The sequence below is a fragment of the Paroedura picta genome, chromosome 2 (assembly GCF_049243985.1).
Source record: "Paroedura picta isolate Pp20150507F chromosome 2, Ppicta_v3.0, whole genome shotgun sequence".
NCBI lineage: Eukaryota > Metazoa > Chordata > Lepidosauria > Squamata > Gekkonidae > Paroedura > Paroedura picta.
The window spans coordinates 109904052-109924625 of NC_135370.1; the positions used below are offsets into that span (position 1 = coordinate 109904052).

Here is a 20574-nt window from a genome sequence, read left to right on the forward strand (position 1 = left end):
GGGTCTTCAGCATGTCATGGACTGAATTACTCAACTGCACTCTCTTAGCTTCCATACTACCTTGGCTCCCTGGTAAAAGGATGAACTAAGGATGGTAAAAAGGGGGCTTAGACTGCTAGAGCAATGCAGGCAATGAACTCTTTATGGAGCAAGAAGGGCACTTTATAGAGCCCACTTGAAGGCCTATGAAGTGAAGGCAGCAAAGTGCTCTTACTTTCCAGCTTTCATTGCATCTGCTGCACCATGTCCAGTTCAATTTTTTAGAGTTATGAAGCAACTGACCACTCTTTTGGTGGCTCCAAAGTAAATGAAAATTTGGCTATTAGCTGTGACACATTTACAACATTCTTTTCAGATGAAGTCTCGCTCCTTCAACAAGACTGGGCATCCAGATTTTTTACTCCTTCAACCCACTCTCCCAGGTGTATGTTGATTGGATCCTATTGGCTTTGTGGCTGAATACGTGCTCTTTGGATCCCTGCCCTTCCTGAAAGGTGAAAGCCTTGATACAGGCAGGATAGAACTACGCATCCTGTTGGATCTCTCTGCTACCTTTGACACAGTAGAACTGGCCAACCAATTAGACTCCCTAAGTGTGAGGAGTAGGGCCTTTCTACTGTTGACTTGGTTATGAATTTGGGAATATGACTTGATTCTCAGATCTGTATCTTGGGCATGGCTAACAATAGTGAATTACTGTGAATAAACTGAAGGGCAAGTGTTCGTGGCTCGGAACTAACTCAGAAAGAGCTGACTGTTCTTGTCTTTTTTAATAGTTAAATTATATTTCTTTTTAATTTTATCTGATTATGTGATCCAACTCATTGGAGAAAGTAGTTATGCTAGGATTAGTTCGTGGAAAGAGGAAACCAGGCCGACAAAGAACGCGGTGATTAGATAGATTAGATCAAATTGGACACCGGTCAGAACATTACCCAACTGAAAGAAGTGGTACAAGATCGGAAATCATGGCAGCAGTTGTGTCATAGGATCACCAAGAGTCAGACTCGACTGAATGGCTATCATCATAGAGGTTCGTGCCCAATAGATACACTATTACCAATTTATTCTAAATGGAAACATGATTCACAACAAACATTCATTATTCTAATATGACAATTTGCAGTACAACATTTGCTCTTTAGATAGGCTGATAAGTAATCAGCAGTACTATTTCAGCCAAATGAAATTGCTGAACAGTTCAAAGTTGTAACACGATAACTATCAGTTCTATTAAAAGTTGTATCTGAAATAACCCCTGCTTTTTCAAGTTAAAGACATGATGAGAATCACCTTGGTATAGTTATAACATTTTTTGCTTTGCTTTATTCATCTGAATAATAGAAAAGAAATCCAACTACACTCATCAATGTGCACTTTAAACAGTAAGTAACTATCATCATAATTGTATTCCAGATGAAAGAAAAAGTTTATGCAGGTCTGCAAAACTTGTGACCATAGAAACCAAACTCAAGAAGTTGACTAAAAATACTGGGTTTTTTTCCCCATGTGTGTGTGTGTCATTTTTGGTTGGGCAGGGGAGATGGAAGCCTGTCCAGGCTAGTGGTCAAGCAATGGCAAAATACATGACAAGTAAGACTGTTTGGCAGATCACAAGTTGGGTTCGTGTAACTGCATTGTGTCTTAGATCATCATGGCTATCATCATTGCTCTTGCTCTTTGTTTATCATGCAGATCCTCACCTGTAGTCCTTCTCTGACAGCCTCAAGAAGATAGGGAACAATGGAGTAGTTCCACAGGTCAGTAAACCAAACTCTGGAACCATCTACATCTATTGGGCAAGAGAGGAAGAGTCGTGGACCTACATAAGAAGAAAATTAAATGCACATTTTAACAATACCAAAGCATTAACAATATCAATGGCAGAAGAGGGAAACAAATTTAAAGAGAAAAACAGATTCTTCTAGCAGGGGCCTGAGAAGGGAAAATGTGGCATCCTACACTGATGTTCCAGTAAGGAGGACAGATGTGACATGCAGATATTTATAATCTTCCTTAATTATCTTAAATAAGGTAATAAGTATTTATTACTTAAAATGAAAGAACCTATTATAGCACACCTTCTAACTGATGCCATGATATGGCTCAAAGCTTCCATTTTAATACATTTATATTTTCTTCCACTGGTGTTAAAATTACGTGGCCTCTCTGAAGAGTTGGGGCCTATGTCAGAATTTTAAACATTAATTCTGACATCTTACCAATAGTAACATCTGAAGAACTGTGAGCCTCTAAGAACTTGTTGAGATGTTGCCAGACTTTGGGAATCCAGTCTATGATTTTAACCAGTTCTGCATTTCTCATTCTGCCACCAATTTCTGTTTCGACAAGTTTTCTTCTCAAGAAACGGCCAAGAAAACCTTTTACGGGCTCTGTGTGGTTGGCACATAGCACCCATCTGAAGTTGTGGTGCAGCTGGAGGTTAGGCGTTGAGGAAGTTGCCTGGTTCATTGTCCCTATAATGTAAGGACTATGAAAAACAAATAAATGAACATTTTATGTCTACAACATTTCTTAAATTTCTGCTACTACCATTTGTTACCGCCATCTATCCCAAATACAGTATTATGGAAACCTGTGCATTATCTTCAACACACACCCACCTTTCTTCTTTCCTAGAATTGGTTAAACTGCAGTGATATTGGGGGATGTACCCTAAGATTTAATCATTTCAGTAAATAGATCATTTGCAAACAAGACTGATTTATATAAGGAAAAATCATACAACAAAGATGGGGAGGGGAAATGCCAAAAGCCCAAGGCAAGAAAGTGATTTGGGGAGTGGTAATCTGAAGGGAGAAGGCCTAGAAGAACAGTGGCAGAAATGCTCCCCAATAAGGCTGCTTAAAGGTATAAGACGTCTACAGGAAAACTGGCAAAATGATGCAGAACTCTGAATAGGAAGGGATAAAAACTGGGAAGAAAAACACATAAAGAGCCCAGAAACACTAATTGTGGCATGCTGTTCTTCCTGGAAGTTATAACTTTGGTATTACCATTTATGGTACTTGCAGTTCAAGAGCCCATTGAAGATCTCTCCCAGGGAGCTGACATGGTGCAAGTTGTCCAGTATGATAACAAGTGGCATCTCCACAGCATTATTCTCACTGTTGCATTGGTCAGCAAGGTTGGAAAGATATTGGCGGAGTTCCTGCAATGAAGATGAGAAAGCGGAACTTGTTTTTCAGTAAGAAATCTTGGTATAGTTGACCTTGTGAGATTCAGAGGTACAATGAACACAAACACAAAAATACACACTTTTCTCAAAAAAAACTTTTGGAATATTGTTTATGAACAATAAAACTCAGGTACACTTAGCATTCCAACTACAGTTATCATTTAAACATAAATGTCATTCTCACAGTGATATCAGCTTCACTAAGGACAAGCAGGCAGTAACCAGATCACTTAGAGAGTCTACTTGTCCCAATGATTGGGCCCAAAGTGAAACCTTGGGAGAAAAGAGATCCAGAATCATGAGAAGTGGAGGTTCAGGAAAGGATGAAGAGGACAGCAATAGCAGAATGGATAGGCTCACATGCAGACTTTGTCTGGTAAAGCAGATGGAGGTGGGCTGTGGAGATCACCCCCAAAGCCCTTGGACTGCCTGTAAGAATGCAGAGTGGGGGGACAGACCAAAAGAAGTTAGAGGATGGGCCGCTCCTTTAGCTACTGCAGAGGTAGGCGGAGCCAAGGACAGACTGGGCCCAGAACCAAAGGAGCAGGCCAGGGGGCTGCATAAGAAGGAATCTTTCAGACCAGGCTAGAGAGGAAGGAAGGACTGCGCACACAAGGTGGGAAACAGAGAGAGAAACAGTGAGCCAGTCCTGGGAAGAAAGAAGAACAGAGTGCCAGAACTCCCTCTCCTTCCCATTCTAAGGTCTGTGGGGGAGTCCACCTGACCCCAACAAGTGGCAAGAGGACTGAGCAGGTTTTAGAAGGTGCCACTCACAAGGACCCATTATGCACGGGGGTTTTAGCTCACATTCGGGGTGGAATGGCGGCGACTAAAATCACGGATAACGCACGGAGCCGGCTGCAACTGGCTGCAGCTTCGGTGCATGCCGCCGAAAAAGCCGCGTCAGTGAAACGCGGAAGAAAGCGCAGCTTCCGGGTGAGCGGGGCGCAACCAGAAGCGGCGCCCGGATCGGCGCGTGCATAATCGGTTACTCTGGGTTTTGCCGCCGTCGCGCCCCGCCCCGTGCATAACCGGTATGCGTCGCGTCTTCCCCCTCCGCGTTTTCCACGTGACCCGAAATCGCCGTTTCGGCGGCCGTGCATAATGGGCCAAGGGGAGAGCTATTCAGGTTAGCTGTGGAAGAAAAACTGGCCACTGGCCACTTGTGTCTCTTGCAAGAAGGTTAAAGGATGACAATGCACATCACAAAAATATTTCCCTGGGTAAGATTTTCTCATTTGTAAATAAGAGAAATGTCATCTTCTTGTGCTTACCTTACTGGACTTATGATCCACATTAAATGTTGCAATAGCACCATCGGCCAGCTCTCTGCCCTCTCTAAGCACCATATATTCTGACAGTCGATTGGCCAAATATGTTTTTCCTGTGCCACTCGGACCAGATAAGATGATTCTCCTATGTTCCATCAAGAGTGACACATAGCGCTGCAGTATAGGCTTTGGGATGAGAGACTCAAACACCAGACTGTCCAAACTGTTCTCTGCAATGCCTGCAACAACAAAGAATTTTTTAAAAATTCTAACTCATTGACAAAAGGATCATTTCATTATGTACACAAATAAAATCAGCAGTGCCTGTTCCTTAATATAACATCCTTTACAATATCCTTTAGACGTCACCACCGCCAAGCTCCTTAAAGTAGTTTGTCAGCAAGTTCCTATACAAATAATATATTTCTACTACTTACAAACACCTTCTTACAAAAAAAAAGTTTCTACGCCCAATGGAATCGAGCCATTGTGTTTAATCTCTATGCAAAGGCATAATATACACAGCATTCTCTTCTAATACAGCATTCTGCAAGCCTGAATTTAGCAAAAGTGGTGTTTGGTTGGCCAGTCATTTATGGCTTCAATTATGAGTTTTTAAACATAACTGAATGTTTGTTATTTTATTTTAAATACATTAAAATTTGCATTTCTCATTATTATGCACCAGTAACCAAAGCAGGTAGCAACCAGAGAATGAATACCATAAATATAAATAATTAAAACCACATAAAATAATATAAAGATAGCACAGTATCCATAAAACATTCCCTGTTTAATTTCCAGACTCAAAATGCTACCAAAGCTCTAGGGCAGTGGTCCCCAATCTTTTTTAGGCTGGGGACTGTCACGGCAACTGCCCTGTCAGCGCCTCGCACCATGCATGCGCGAAAGTGCCGTGCATGCGCAATTTCAGCCACACATGGCGCGAAAGTGCCGCGCATGCACAATGCACGGGCACGGCCCTGATTCCCTCTGCCCCTCTCCCGCAGTAAGACGCTTCCTGGGCCGCAAGCTTGCGGCCTGGGAAGTTTTTTATTGCGGGGGGGGGGGCGGGGAGAGGGAACTGCGGCCCGGCTTCATGGCCTTCGTGGCCTGGCACCGGGCCGCAGCCCGCAGGTTGGGGACCACTGCTCTAGGGAATAATTCTGTTTTACAGCTCTTCTGAAAGGCTGAAAAGTACAGGGCAGCTTGCAATTTTCCCGATTCTGGACTGCTGTAGAGTGAACCACAGGCCCAAGGGCACAGACAACAAACCCAGCCGGGAAGACCAAAGTTGCTGTATGGGGATGTGACAGCATTAAAAGCAGCCCAGTCAATAGTGGTAATCTCCAATGGAGATTGTGGACTGATCTGAACCACGGTGTACATCTCACTGTTAACATGCACTGATTCCTTAGTGATTTTATACATCATCTAGGCAATATGCACAGTGCCAAAGTTGGCAATATGTACATTGGCCAGCTAACATATGCACACTATAATTAACATTCTGAGAATACGCAGTATCCAAAATAGCTTGCAGAATATGAAGTAGAATAGACAATATGTGAAAGTCCTCTGTGCTTGCTGGCATGTACACTATGTCTCTGAAGTTCAGTGGCAAATCACATGCTTTGTATGCAGAAGATTAATTCTGGTATCTTCAGATGATGGTGCTAGGAAAGACCTTTCTCTGTCTGATATCCTGGAGAATAAGAACACCCAACTGTAATCAAGACAGATCAATAGTCTGACATAATGTGGCTTCATATTATGTGAATGTGTACTAAACTGGAGTTTAGGTACATTCTCCACTGAACATAAAATAAACAAAACAATCCTGTCCTCCTTGCTAAGTCAAACTGTTTGCTCTGAATATCCTTTGTACGATATGATGGAATTATCTTCCAGCAGAAAAATTTCTATGTGAGAGAATTTATGCAATGTCAGCAGAGAAAAACTGGCCAACTGAGGAGTCAAAGCCAGCAATCTTTAAAAGCATGCAGATGGAATTTCAGCTGGGATATCACATAAAGAATGAATTATTTAGCACTTGAGCCAAAAAATTATCCAGATTAAACATTTGTAAGAACATCTGTATATCTGGAAGGTACAAGTATTTTACTTGCTGCCTATAAAATAGTTGAAAGGGCACCTTGACCATATAGCAACATCTGTATCACGAGTAGCCTCAAAGAATAAGCTTAGCCAAGGTTTAATTCTAGAAGTTCTAAAATAAAAATTAATTGTTACAAGGCCATGCACTCCAGATGAATGGATAACGATACTTTTGGGATGAAGCAAATCTAAACACTCATATAAAAGACTCACACTTAAATCCTATGCAGAGCTTCATTTAAAAAATGTTTTTATAAATTTAGAACACTTCCGTGCCCCCTTTCCACAGACCCTGCCCAACAATGCTTATAGAAATGAAGCATAATAAAAACATAGAGCACCAGACTAAAAGTTATGAACCCCTGCATTAAAAAACCCAACCGCAGCATAAACCAGCACAAAAACTAGAGCAGCTTAAATTCTCAGATAAGATACTTAAAAAATGAATCCATTTAAGGTAACAGGCAAGCCTTAACAAGGAGGGCATGCCATAGAAGAGGTGCCATGGCAGCAAAATCTCCATCTTTCAACAGTTTTAGACTGCAGCATGTCTGCATAGATGTGCATTGTCACTTACTAATGAGGAATTAGGACCACAATATAACTACCTGAAAATAATCTACACACTTATTTTGAAGAGTGCCTCTAAAGCCAGTGCCTTAGTTGCCTAGCTGCCAACCCAAATAGGGTCATGTGCTAATGTTAGCATGTGTGCTGGGAGTTCCCTGTCCTGATATAAATACAAGGCACACTCCCTGTTCTTGTAGAAACACCCCATAAGCATAATGAGAAATTCCTTTCAGAGCATTTCATCCTGCAGATGAGAATAGAAAGCTGCTGAATGCCCACAGCTTTCCACAGACCGCTCCTAAATCTATAGCCTTAACCTTATCGAACTCCTTGAGCTATACAATATTTGAGAGAAGACAGGCAACTATGCTGGATAGCAAGGATAGCTTCAATTTTGTGCTTTCCAGAGCATATGAAGGAAATACAAATTTCAAGGGCTAACAAGCACATTCTCTTTATTTATTTATTACATTTATATTCTGCCTTCCTCCTTTGGTAGGACTTGAGGCGGATCACGTAAAAACCCATAAAATCCCTAATTAAAAAAAAAACACCTCCCGATGGCAGAGAAAAAGCCTTACATCCCATCCAGAACCATCCACAAAGGGTTCAATTGGTGATATAGCAAAACCTGAAAGGGGGGGCAGCTCTCTCCAAACTGCCCGGCCTCACCCAAAGACCTGGTGGAAGAGCTCCGTTCCTTTGTCCTCTGCCGCCAATTTGCGGCCATTCAGCCATGGGGTGGGTTCCCATATCCCCTATTACAGGAGAATGCTTTTTATCACCTATCTGTGAACAGGGACATGACGCAAGCCAATGTTCATTGAACATTCATAAATGAAAGGTGTTGGGCATACATTTACAACTTCAAGGAGAATAATATTCATAAATGCTACTGCTTTTCAAATTTCTCACAATGTAGACATATGACGTAAGGAAACATGGCATGCAGAGACAAAGAAAACAAAGGAACTCATTAAATATTTTCTGTTCCTCTGAGGTTTTTCCAACATTGAGGCTTGGCAAGGCCTGTTATTACAGAGAGCTGTAACAAATGGATCACTTGTAATTTACCTTTGATAGTGACTGAGATGGTATTGTTTTCACCAACCAGGTACCCACAAGGCAGCAGTTCAGGGATCTCTGCACTATTGGTGCGTATGATTTCTCCAATGCTGTACCCTATGACACTGTCTGAATTTAACCCTAGTTGACTCACAGGATCTACATGAATGATGTATTCCTATGGAAGAGGGAGGGGAAAAGCAGGAAATTAAAAAAACCTTCCCATCATGTGAGTACCGAATAGCAAGTACAAAAAACAGGGGGTTATCATCATCCTTGCCTTGGTTATGAGTTTCTAGAAGCATTTGACAGACTAATTTTAAAGTCAAAATGTTAGAAGCTTTGATCTAATCTTGCAAAGCAGTTCTTCTATGTTATGACGTAGCACATGGAAGTAGACATTCGGATTTCATCACAAGGGAAACATTCAAGTTGCTACTTCATACTTTGTGACTAAAGCAACTTTAATTTCACTGAACATATCAGGTAGAATCATAGGGTTGGATGGTACCTCTAGGGTCATCTAGTCCAACCCCTTGCACAATACAGGAAACTAAAAACTACCTGCCCTAATTTCATGCCCAGATGACCCCCCCCACACACACACACACAAAAGCACAGAATACTGGCCAATCTGGCCTGAGGGAAATGTGCCTCCTGACCCCAAAGTGGTGATCAGCATTTTCCTGGGCATGCAAGAAAGGGTCACAAGAGCCAAGCACTGTCACGTCCCTTCCTGCCCACCCACTCACAATCTGCCTAAGTCTGCAGGTGAGACTAAATGTTTTATGTCAAGATGTCAGTAATACAACCCCCATAGTTTGTTGTGACTGACATGGAACTTGGACATCCTCAGGCCAAGTTCTCTCCATTTTTTCCCTTCTAATGCAGCTCCGTAATCCATCATTTCTGCTTTTGTGCGAAATTACAATTTGCAGTCAGTCCTGGACTACAAACCTTAGGTTTTAACTGCAAGATTCCAAACCCTGTTTAAACTGTATTTTTGAGTCCTGGTATGATGGCCATAGAGGTAATGATAAATTTTGGTTTGGGCAAAACAAACAAACAAATAACCCCGGTTATTAATTTCTGAACAGCACGTGAGAAGCCTGAAAATTTCCAAGGCTGGCTACAGTGACAGTAAATTCTGGTTACATGTGAACTGTTACCAATATCATAATACCAAGTAAATGATATGTATCAAATGCCCTTGGACCTTATGGATCAGGATTTTCTAGCTTCCCCCTTCCGCAGAGGTCCATGAAGCCCTCTGAAGTTTTGGAGTTAATGTACCCCTTGGAGCTGTGTAAAGTAAGGCTTTGCAGGGTAGGGCAGAACTGACAGAAATTGATACCCTCTTTACCAAAGATCTTGGGACCAGTGAGGTTGGATAGTTGCAGGTATTGTTAATGCTAATTAGCACAATAGAGAATCTGATTTCTTTGGTTTTAGCCTCAATCAAATATGTTCGTTTATAGAAAGCACTGAAGCACCATTAGAAATGACATCAAAATTTTCACCACTTACCTTGAACAGTCTTCGGACAACACCATCGAGCACATCCCATTTGGTCTTTCCACTGACTCCAATACAGCCAATGAGGAAGAGACGAGGCCTAGAATCCTAAATACATAATAATGCATTGAAAGACAAGCAACATGGGAAATCTTTGCTGTTCCAAAGTGAAAAGTTATCCATATATCTGAAATATTTCAACATACTCTACAATCTCTGCTATTCCAACCTCCCAAGCTTGTGTGGATTAAGCATTTTCAACAAAGATGCAAATGGGGAACTAAGGGGAGACCTACTCACACAAAGAGGCTCATTAGCACATCATTTCCTCACTAAAGTTTAGGTCACATGCCTAGCCTCTAGTGCAACCTGTACTAGGTTAAAACCACACAACAGACTTGACTAATCAGCCACATCTCCTTCCTTGTTATATTCATTCTTTATGCAGTCAGTGCTAAAACTAGAAAAATGTTGATACCAGGACAGAGAATAAAACAGTGATATCACAACAACGAATTGAACAATAGTGTAAGCTGATAGCATAAAACAGTCCAAATAAAATAAACTCTATCAATTCTTCTAAGGACATCTGAAACAGGAAGGTTTTTCTGTTTGCATTGCCACCTGAAAATTAAACGGTGAATCTCTCTGACCAGTGCAGCTGCCTTAGCAGTAAATACTCTGGTCTGACTAGAGTGCTAGGAAAGGACTCTGAGCATTAATGTGTGCAGAATGGCTTGTACAGTGAAAAACTTTCCCCAAGATACACAGGACATGGCTATGCAATGTATAAAGGTTAAAACTAGCATCTTGAGCTGGGTCTGGAAACACAACAGCAGCCAATACAGTTAGCACAGAATCAGCCAAATGTTACTGCCTCCTAGTTGCACAAAACTCTTTGAGGCTTGATAACAAGCAGTTTAATTGACAGCCAATGTATAAGAGAAAAATGATTGACATGACACAGCATACTCTCTCTAAAGCTGGCAAACAAGTTGATGGATGTTTCTTTCATTGTTTGATCTAGACCTCTTGGACTGCTTCCCACCAATATTATTTACTTTAAACGTTAATTTAAAATCAGTGAATGAGAGAAAAGCCACGGGGCGTTTTTCAGGTTATACAAGACTGATCTTGACAATCTCTTCTTTCAAGGCTAAGTCTGCTTGGGGCATTAGCAGGTCTGGACGTTGGGCATTGTGTCTAGACTAGACTTCCCATTGTAATATCTCCATCAAGAGCAGCAATGAAAAAAGTAGTGAGGGGAAAAGTCTTAGGAGGAATCAGGCCAAAATGGCTCTTCGAGGAATGGAAGCTCTCCAGATTAAATTGTCTTCCCGCTCCAAATCTTCAAGAGTTAGAAGGATCATTCCACATTCCATATACAACTCCATTTTCTTTAGCTTCAGCATGTTGCTGATAGGCAGAAAAACTTTCAGAAGGCACTTTAAATAGCTGGCAGCAGAAGGAGGGCTGGAAATGGTCAAGGTTATTTAGGTTTGTCTGGAAATTAACACAGGCATCTGCAGAAGTTTCCTAATCAGTAGAGACATTCCAAATTCCCTGCTATTCCTTTTCTACACCGAGAGACTTCTGAATTGTGAAAAGGACTGTCTTTGGGGGATGAACACAAGGGTGATAATGTAAGCAGATAAGGAATATTATAGCAGAGCAGCAGCTAAACTACGTTGCACCAAACATTAAAGAATTATTTACACATTTGTATCTAAACTCTCATTCTGTTCAATTATAACTTTGTCTATTAGAAATTGAATCTTTTATTAATTGTTTTCTGGAGATAACCAGATATAGTTCTTATTGTGGTAGTATACCTGTCTTGACTTTGTTGGACTGAGTTCTTCCCCACACACACAAACAAAAATTCCCCACACTGAGGAAATTAGCATGCTCCTGGATATTAAAAACTAGACTAGAAACCCTCTTCCTCGCGTACCAGTTGCCTATGTGAGTGGATTCTTCTGGTAGAGATCAGCAGTTGCTTGTGTAAACCCCACCCACAACCTGAAACACTAAGGTCTGGACAAATTTACCCCCACAGTGAGAATAGTGCCTCAGCTGGCTCATAGTGGGGCTTTCTATGTACAGCAACAGAGGTTTTAGAAACCAGGATCATTCCTGGAATACACACTGTAGACTCATACTTCCTTGTTTCTCTTGATAACACAAAAGGCTTTTTAGTACAAAGTTATCTGTCACATTATGTACATTACAGTTTCATTTTTCTTCTAAGAGGCTCAGGAGTGCTTATAGCTTTCCCCTCCTCCTTTTTGCCCTCACAACAACCTTTTGTGGTAGGCTAAGCTGAGACAGAATGACTGCTCAAGGTGACTCAATGAATGTCATCATGGAGAGGGGATTAGAACCAGGATGTCTTCCATTTTAGTACAGCACCCTGCCCACCACACCACACCGGCTTTCAAAGTAGTTTCACCATAAAATATTGCAGGTCTCAAAGCATTCAAACAAAGCTCCAGCCCATGTACCTAGCAATGCTGGAAACACAGGTTGAAAAAGCATCCACACCCAACTTACCTCTTTCCATTTCACATCATCCTGAAAGCTGATGACTATTTTAACACGCCTGCCCCCTTCTTTCCGAGAAGAGCCATCACTGGGGTCATCCAGCAGCATGTCTGAACAGAAAACATGAACTGATGTTGTTGACATAGACTGCAGAGGGCTTTTCAGCAGTGAATATGCACACGGGTATTGGCTTGTTTTGCACAATGTAGTCTTCAGTTCTGAGACTTAATACAGAATAGTAAACCCTGTCACCTGATTACTTAAAAGTTAGGGTTGCTAGGTCTTTCCTGATCACCAGGAGGAGAAGGGAGGGTGGGGTTGCTAAATACTCCTGGAGATTTGGGGATGAAGTCTGAGGAGGACAGGGATCTCAGGGGGATACAATGACATAGCGTGCACCTTCCAAATCAGCATTTTCTCCAGGTCTGGAGCCTGGCATCCCTACCGATCAAAAAAATCCCCAGGTCCAACACCTGAAGACTGGCATCCCTACTGAAAATCTCTTTGAATTCTGAGACTACTTTTGCCATCATATGGTCTAGAGATGTCCTTTATGAGATTCTTAGGATGCTCAATCTTATATTTAATGTCAAGATGCCATAATTTTTTTTGCAGGGGTGAGATTAAAAAAAATTAACACTGGCATTTTCTTTTTTTAATTTCTAGAAAATGGACAGAATTTAATGACTGTAAGACTAATTATGTGCACTTGAAGTCATATATAGAAAACTAGAATAATAGAATAATAGAGTTAGAAGGGACCTCATGGGTCATCTAGTCCAACCCCCTGCACTGAGCAGGACATTCACATCCCAATCGCTCATCTACTGTAACCTGCCACCCCTTTGCCTTCACAGAATCAGCCTCTCCGTCAGATGGCTATCTAGCTGCTGTTTAAAAATTTCCAAAGATGGAGAACCCACCACCTCCCGAGGAAGCCTGTTCCACTGAGAAACCGCTCTAACTGTCAGGAACTTCTTCCGGATGTTTAGATGGAATTTCTTTTGAACTGTACTCTTGTAACATAAGATGCCTGCCTCTTCTGATATTGTAATGGAAGGATTTATTCCAGTGCTTTTAATTTTTTGACAGCTACAGGATGAAACTTGCCCATTGCCTGCCACATATACTCACCAAGACTAGCTGACTCTGTGAGGTTTAGGCTGTGCTGTGAAAGGCCCATAGACTGCCGTGGAGAGGATGAAATAGAAACCTGAGACTGGGCCCTGCTGCAGCTGCCTTGGTTTTCAGATTTCAGGCGGTCATTTTCTGCTTTTAGTTTCTCAATCTCGCTCTGGATTAGAAAAGACAGACTGCCAGTGAAGGACATGGAAAGCACACACACTTCCAGCAATTTTTAGACATACATAGCCTAGCAACTCTCTATCAAACAAAGGTAGCAAACTTAAGTGATAAAAGCATACCATCAGTGGTTAACTCAAAGAGCATACAGCACACTGAACTGGTTTTTTTTAAATTAAAAGTTTTAATATAGATAGATTAAAATTTTAAGTGGGATATATATAAGAAATAAAGCAAAGATGAGAGAGAAGAAGAAAAAGAACAAAGAATAGTTTCAGTATAATAAGTGTTTAAGTTTCCAGTCAACCAGGCCATAAACAATTAATCAATAATTCAAAATGTATCAATGTATAACAGAATCAGTTACTTAAATTAATATTAAAATAATTTCAAAAATTATTTTCATTAGTCCATGCGCAGACTGGATAGTTAATATTAACTATAATTTAACCTGATCTACAAGAACATAAGAGAGAGAGGAGAGAGTGGAAATTTGCCACTTTTCAAAGGGAAAGGGCAGTTGTCCTTTCCTTAGAACAAGAGATTTTACTTTTGGCCAGCTTCAACCTATTGTTTGGATTATGGCTGCTGTTTTATTCTGTTTGTAAGGGCCCATTCAGGTGGGAGTCTCCTCTGGCCTAGAATGACCAAGCCTTGTGGTGTCATGCTGAGCCACCAGCTGACTGGCAGGCAGACACATGCAGCTGCTGACTCCGGACCTGTAGGAAGTGAGAACTGAAGGCTGCATGAGAATGGACAAAAGAAAAGCCAGACACACAGGGGAGGAGAGGCACAGCTGGAAGGCGAGGGAGAAGGGGAAGATACAAAGGGAAGAAAAACAAAAAGTGGGGGCCACAAAAGTGTGTGAGATGTGTAGGCAAAGAGGAAATGTAAAATTAATTGTATTCCAGGATGGGCAGGCTATAAAAATAAAGATATTATTATTATTGAAAGGCAGATTCAAATAGCACCTCAGAGGCCAACAGTATTTTGGGGGTATAAGCTCCTCTTTTTCAGTTACCCCCAAAATGCTGTTGGCCTCTAAGGTGACCTTAACCTGCATAGCCCAATCTTGTCAGAGCTTGGAAGCTAAGGAGGGTCAGCCCTGGTCGCTATCTGGATGTGGCACTTCCAAGAAAAACGAGGACTGCTATGTGGAAACAAGCCATGGAAAACCACTTCTGAATGACTCTTGCCTTGAAAACCCTATCAGGAGTTGCCGTAAGTCAGCGGTGACTTGAAAGCAAAATAATAATAATGAAAGGGCCACTGGTCTTAAATTTAGCTGTAGTACTGCAGACTAACATGGCCACTCTCTGAAACTAAGGAAAAGAAGGAGGCAGAAAACTGGAAGGGAGAAAAGATGGTGGAGATGGTAAAAAAAAAGAGCCATCTGAAGGGAAGCCAAAGAGAAAGGGAAATGTTATAAATTGGCCCAGCCTTCAGAGTAAGGCTAGCAGATTCAATTACTGTTAACCAACATCCAGTTTTTATTCTGTGACCGAATGACAGGCAAGCATCCTTGGAAGACCCAACTTGTTCAATGGGTGTGCTAGACTCTGACCAAGGTTGCAGAGGCTCTTTGCTGCATCCTCCAAATGCTAATTTGGTTGACAAGTATTTGCAACTTTAACATCTGTGATTTAAGAGCCTTGCTTTGGTGTAGGGATATAGACTCAGGTAAATACATTGACAGGGAAGCTCCAATTTTAGCCTGTGGATTTGGATTTGGTGTGCAGTTCTTTCACAATGCAGAACACTGCAATGAACACAGTGAAGTTCTTTCCCACCTGCATCCTGTTCATGGCCTCCCGAAGCTGGTCGAGTTGGTGGGCAGAGCTTAGGGCCTCCAGACGGATATCAGTCAGCTTCATCTCTTTGTCTCTTAGCTCATTTCGCAATTGCATGACTGTTTCTGCTTCACTATCAGTACATTCTGAAATCCTGGGGAGGGGGGATTTAAAAATAATACTGAGTAATTAACTCAAGAGTATGAATTTTTAACACGTTAGCACAAATGGAAAGCTTTCATGTCTTGGTTTCTTTGAGGTTTTGCCTAACTCCAGTCATTAGATCAATAGAACACAATCACCAGAATTTGTCTCAGCCTGCCCCAAAGTGTGTGGGGGGGGGCAGGGGGGAGTACCTTGGCAGTTAATAAAATCAGGACACAAAACTACCATTTTGCCTGTGAACTTGACTTAGCTTTAGGAGTTAAACTGCTGTGAGGAATAGTCATTCTGTGAGTAATGTATACAGCCTGGAAATCCCAAGTAAATTAAGGAGGTATAGACAGAAGCAGCAGCCACTTGAAGATTGATGGACTTAAAAAAAAGAAAAAGATTTAGCACTCAGCAGGTGTAATGCACAGCTGGGCCTCCCTCTACGATTCTGGAGAGCTTTGGAACTCTACACCTTTTCAGACATAAAACATTCCTGTTCATTCTAAATTGCTCAGACGTTATTAAAAAGCTTTTATTCTTCTGGCACCGGCTTTCTTTTACCCCTTCTCCTTTTCATGGAGTATTGGGTTCAGTTACTTGTTAACACATAAAACTCAAGCAATAATATAGTCAGCCATTTTCTGGAATTTGTTCGTATTGCGAATGTCATTCCTTTCAATGTGTGCTCTTTACTAGTATCCTAAGCCAATTATTTAGCAATAAAAAATGTCAAACCAAAGACAGATTTCAGAAGACACGTTAAAAATCTACTGGCATGAAGTGGCAGGGGACTTTTAACAATATTATCTTTCTTTTCCCAGCTCAGCTCAACCCAGCTGCAGTAAGCATGTGCCAGCTGGGTAAGGAGGAATACCGGGGGTCATGGGCAGCCATCTCCCATAACACTTTTAGGAGCACTAGGGTCAGCCACCTCCAACACCATTTTTCTCAAGGCATGCCTCCGCTGCCAAGGGACCATCACCCATGACCCCTGCTGCCACCTCCACCACTGTCACTGCCATACAGTGCTCCTTCCTTGTTTCCTCTATCCTTCCTTCCTCTTTTTCCCTTCCTCCCGCATTCTTTCCTTATTTATTTATTTGATTTCTATACCGCCCTTCCATAAGGCGGTTTACATACAACATCACAGGGGGATACATGGAACGAATCAACATACAACATATTCAAATACAACAATAACAAGCCAACAGTGGTTCTAAACAACACAACTTCAGTGATCCCAACAACAACAATAACAGAATAACAGAATAACAACAATAACAAGAACAGAAACTCAGCTAAAACCCCTAGAGAGGTCACACTAGTTCAGGCCATGGAGGGCATGTCTGAGGGGGACCTGTGGTCGGTCTCAGGCAAATGCCTGGTGGAGGAGCTCCCTTTTGCAGGCCCTGTGGAATTTTGGGAGTTTGGACAGGGCCCTGATCTCTTCAGGGAGCTCGTTCCACCAGGTGGGGGCCAGGACAGAAAAAGCTCTGGCCCTCGTTGAGGACCAATGTTTGAGGCCAGGGATCACCAGCCAGTTGGCGGTAATGAAATGTAATGCTCTTTTGTGGGTATAGGCAGAGAGACGGTATCTCAGGTACTTCCTTTGTCTCTCCTTCCCTCCCTCCCTCCCTCCCTCCCTCCTGTGGTTTGCCTGTGTAAGATGTTTTCATTTAATATCTTATGTGATAATATGATTGTTGCACCATTTTTTCACTGAAATCTTAGTATGCCATCTGCTCCTAAATGCCACAGCAGTTTTTTTGAAGTTAGAGAAAGTAGCAAACTAATACACAACAATATAAATCTTTTGTGCCTCACCTACTTTGAACTGCCTTGGTTACATATATGTCACATTATATATATTAAAATAGGCATATGAAACCCCCATGTACATGAGAGTCTATCAATTAAATAAAGAGTCTAACATGTGGAATTACCCTCTTCTATCATAGTCAATGCAATTTTTCCTTGTAGAAGGATTCCTTGTGCAATGGAACATGTGGAGAGCATTCAACTGAGAATATACAGTTTTGTTAAGGGAAGAATTTTGATATGAGAAATTAAAAATGCCCAAAGAATTCTGACACATAATAAACAGAGCTGATTTTTTATACCCTGCTTTTCACTATCTGAAGGAATCTCAAAGTGTCTTATAATCACCTCCCCTTTCCTCTTCCCACAACAGATATCCTGTGAGGGAGAGCCCTAAGAAAACTTCTCTGTGAGAACAGCTCGATGAGAACCATGAATAGCTCAAGGTCACCCAGCTGACTGCACGTATAGGAGTGGAGAATCAAGTCTAGTTCTACAGATTAGAGACTGCAACTTTTAATCATGACACACAGTGGTTTACTGCATAAGATACACTCTTTCCTCCAGTTACAAGAAAATTAATACATGGAAACTACAGTAGAAGAGACTCAAATCAAGCTATCATGGATTACAGAATTTATATTCTGCCCTGAGTTTCCAAAGATAAGATGGAATGTAAATCTCATAATAAATAAAGCAAGCAAAACCAACCTCAAGAAAAACTACTTTTACTGAGGAAAGAAATGTTATTTTGAGTGTTGGTACAATATAGTTTCTCTTGCCTGACTTTTAGGCTAAAGATGTTTCTGTGGGCAGAATCGGAGAACCATCCACTATTTCTGCATTCATTGTGCTCTTTCAGTTTTATAATAGTTAGCACTAGTAAGCAAATAAATTGGTGCAGAGGCTTCGGCCAACTTGGTGCTCTTCCCCTTCCTATCTTAATTCTCTGCCATGTGTTGACTCTTCAGATACTTGTCAAGACTTCTCATACTCACAGTATGTTTAGACTGATGACAGGCATTATCATTAAGATACAATATATTCCATGACTTTAAGCTTTGACTAAAATTCAGTACCACAGTGATGGGATGGTTTCAAAGTGATGAAAGTGAGATTAAGAAGTTTAGAGATCAAAGAGTGTTTTAGAAAGAGGCTTGACGGCATGATATCAAATTGTAGTGCTTTTATTCTTAAAGCAACGATAACTTATCATAGATCCTTTATTTTCTGGTCTCTATTTTTCTACCTTTCACACTCAGAGACACCTCACTGCACAGAATATGGAATATTGGCAAGGGAGATTGTATACGAATGTAGTGTTTATACCCACATATTAGGTCCAGAAGCACTTCAGAGGCTTTTGACAGTTTCTCCAGCCCCTCCAAATCATCAGCCTATAACAATCTTTCCCAACGTGAAAGTAGTTTAAATAATGCCACTCACTGTTTCACAGGCTCATCTAGTAATTTCTGACATGCCCTAACTTTATATCACTATTTAATGATCATAGATCCAGGTGGGTAGCCATGTCAGAACCACAGAATTGGAAGAGGCATACAGGCCATCTAGTCCAACCCTTTGCTCAATGCCTAAAGCATCCAAGATAAATATCTGTCCAACCTTTGCTTGAAGACTGCCAGTGAGCGGGAGCTCTCCACCTCCTTAGGCAGCTAGTTCCACTGCTGAGCTACTCTGTGAATCCCCCCTCCCCCCAATATCTAGCTGGTACAGTTCTACATGAAGTTTAAACTCATTACTACAGGTGCCAACAGCAACTGCTCCTTCCCCTCTTCCAAGTGACAACCACATGTTGGTCTGAAGTAGCAGAACAAGGTTTGAGACCATAGGCATCTTTAAGTCCAACGAAGTTTTATTCAAGGTATAAACTTTTGTGTGCATGCACACATCATCAGATACAATGAAACAGAATTTCCTCAATCCTAAAAGGGTTAGCAAACAAATATGAGAATGAAGTTTGAGCCCAGTGGAAGCACCTAGGTCAACAAAGTTAAACTTTGGCTACAAGCAGGAACTGAGAGAGACTAAGCATGTGTGGATGCACACAACTTCAGTTACACTGCAACAAATTTCCTTAAATCTTACATTTAGATTGGGGGCCGGGGGGGGGGTGGTTAGTTGCCAGGAAGGGCCAATTAGACTAATGATACATAAGTAATTGAGCAATAAATACAGCTAAGACTGGAACAGCACATTTGATAAGACATGTAAATAGCAGCAACTAACCCTCCCTCCCCCTGCTTGTACCCAGAGAAGAAATTTGTTGGCTACGGGGCTTCCACTGAGAGAGCCAATTTGGTGTAGTGGTAAGGAGTGCGGACTTCTAATCCGGCATGCCAGGTTTGATTCTGCACTCCCCCACATGCAGCCAGCTGGGTGACCTTGGGCTCGCCACGGCACTGATAAAACTGTTCTGACCAAGCAGTGATATCAGGGCTCTCTCAGCCTCACCCACCCCACAGGGTGTCTGTTGTGGGGAGAGGAATGGAAGGCGACTGTAAGCCGCTTTGAGCCTCCTTTGGGTAGGGAAAAGCGGCATATAAGAACCAACTCTTTTTCTTCTTCTTCTTCTTCACTGGATTCAAACTTTGTTTTGGGGTCAACTCTTGGATTTGTATGCTGATTTACTGCCATTCACTGATCTTGACAATTGCCTTAATGCAATTCCAGCTATTATTGCCCTGTTAACTATGCATCTTGACTCTAGCTAGCCCTTTCTGGCAATTAAAACCCCTCACCCTTGCTTTACCAATATGTAAGGGTTGCTTAGAGCCTCTTGTGGTGCAGAGTAGTAAGGCAGCAGACATGAAGTCTGAAGCTGTCTGTCCATGAGGCTGGGAGTTCAATCCCAGCAGCTGGCTCAAGGTTGACTCAGCCTTCCATCCTTCCGAGGTCGGTAAAATGAGTACCCAGCTTGCTGGGAGGTAAACGGTAATGACTGGGGAAGACACTGGCAAACCACCCCGTATTGAGTCTGCCATGAAAACGCTAGAGGGCGTCACCCCAAGGGTCAGACATGACTCGGTGCTTGCACAGGGGATACCTTTACCTTTACCATTACCTTAAGGGTTGCTTACAGGGCTTGTCTCTTATGGCCTTTCCTTGCATACCAGGGAATTGCTAATTGCCACTGTGGGATGGTAGGTGAATTTTCCCCAGGCCTGGCTGGATTCTAGAGATTTTTGGTGGAGGGATCACTTGGGCATGA

General features: G+C 41.8%; 1 protein-coding gene across 10 annotated transcripts in view; it reads right to left on the reverse strand.

The window, feature by feature from the left end:
- The window catches only part of NAV2 (neuron navigator 2), a 342897-nt gene that overhangs the window by 12146 nt on the left and 310177 nt on the right, over positions 1 to 20574 (reverse strand). For all 10 annotated transcript variants that reach the window (XM_077322039.1, XM_077322036.1, XM_077322035.1 and 7 more), the window contains 9 exons: positions 15375 to 15528; positions 13417 to 13576; positions 12292 to 12392; positions 9751 to 9846; positions 8233 to 8401; positions 4474 to 4709; positions 3018 to 3172; positions 2223 to 2491; positions 1704 to 1822 (listed from right to left, as the gene is read on the reverse strand). In XM_077322039.1, the coding sequence (XP_077178154.1) occupies positions 1704 to 1822; positions 2223 to 2491; positions 3018 to 3172; positions 4474 to 4709; positions 8233 to 8401; positions 9751 to 9846; positions 12292 to 12392; positions 13417 to 13576; positions 15375 to 15528 (1459 nt within the window). The remainder of the gene's footprint in view (positions 1 to 1703; positions 1823 to 2222; positions 2492 to 3017; positions 3173 to 4473; positions 4710 to 8232; positions 8402 to 9750; positions 9847 to 12291; positions 12393 to 13416; positions 13577 to 15374; positions 15529 to 20574) is intronic.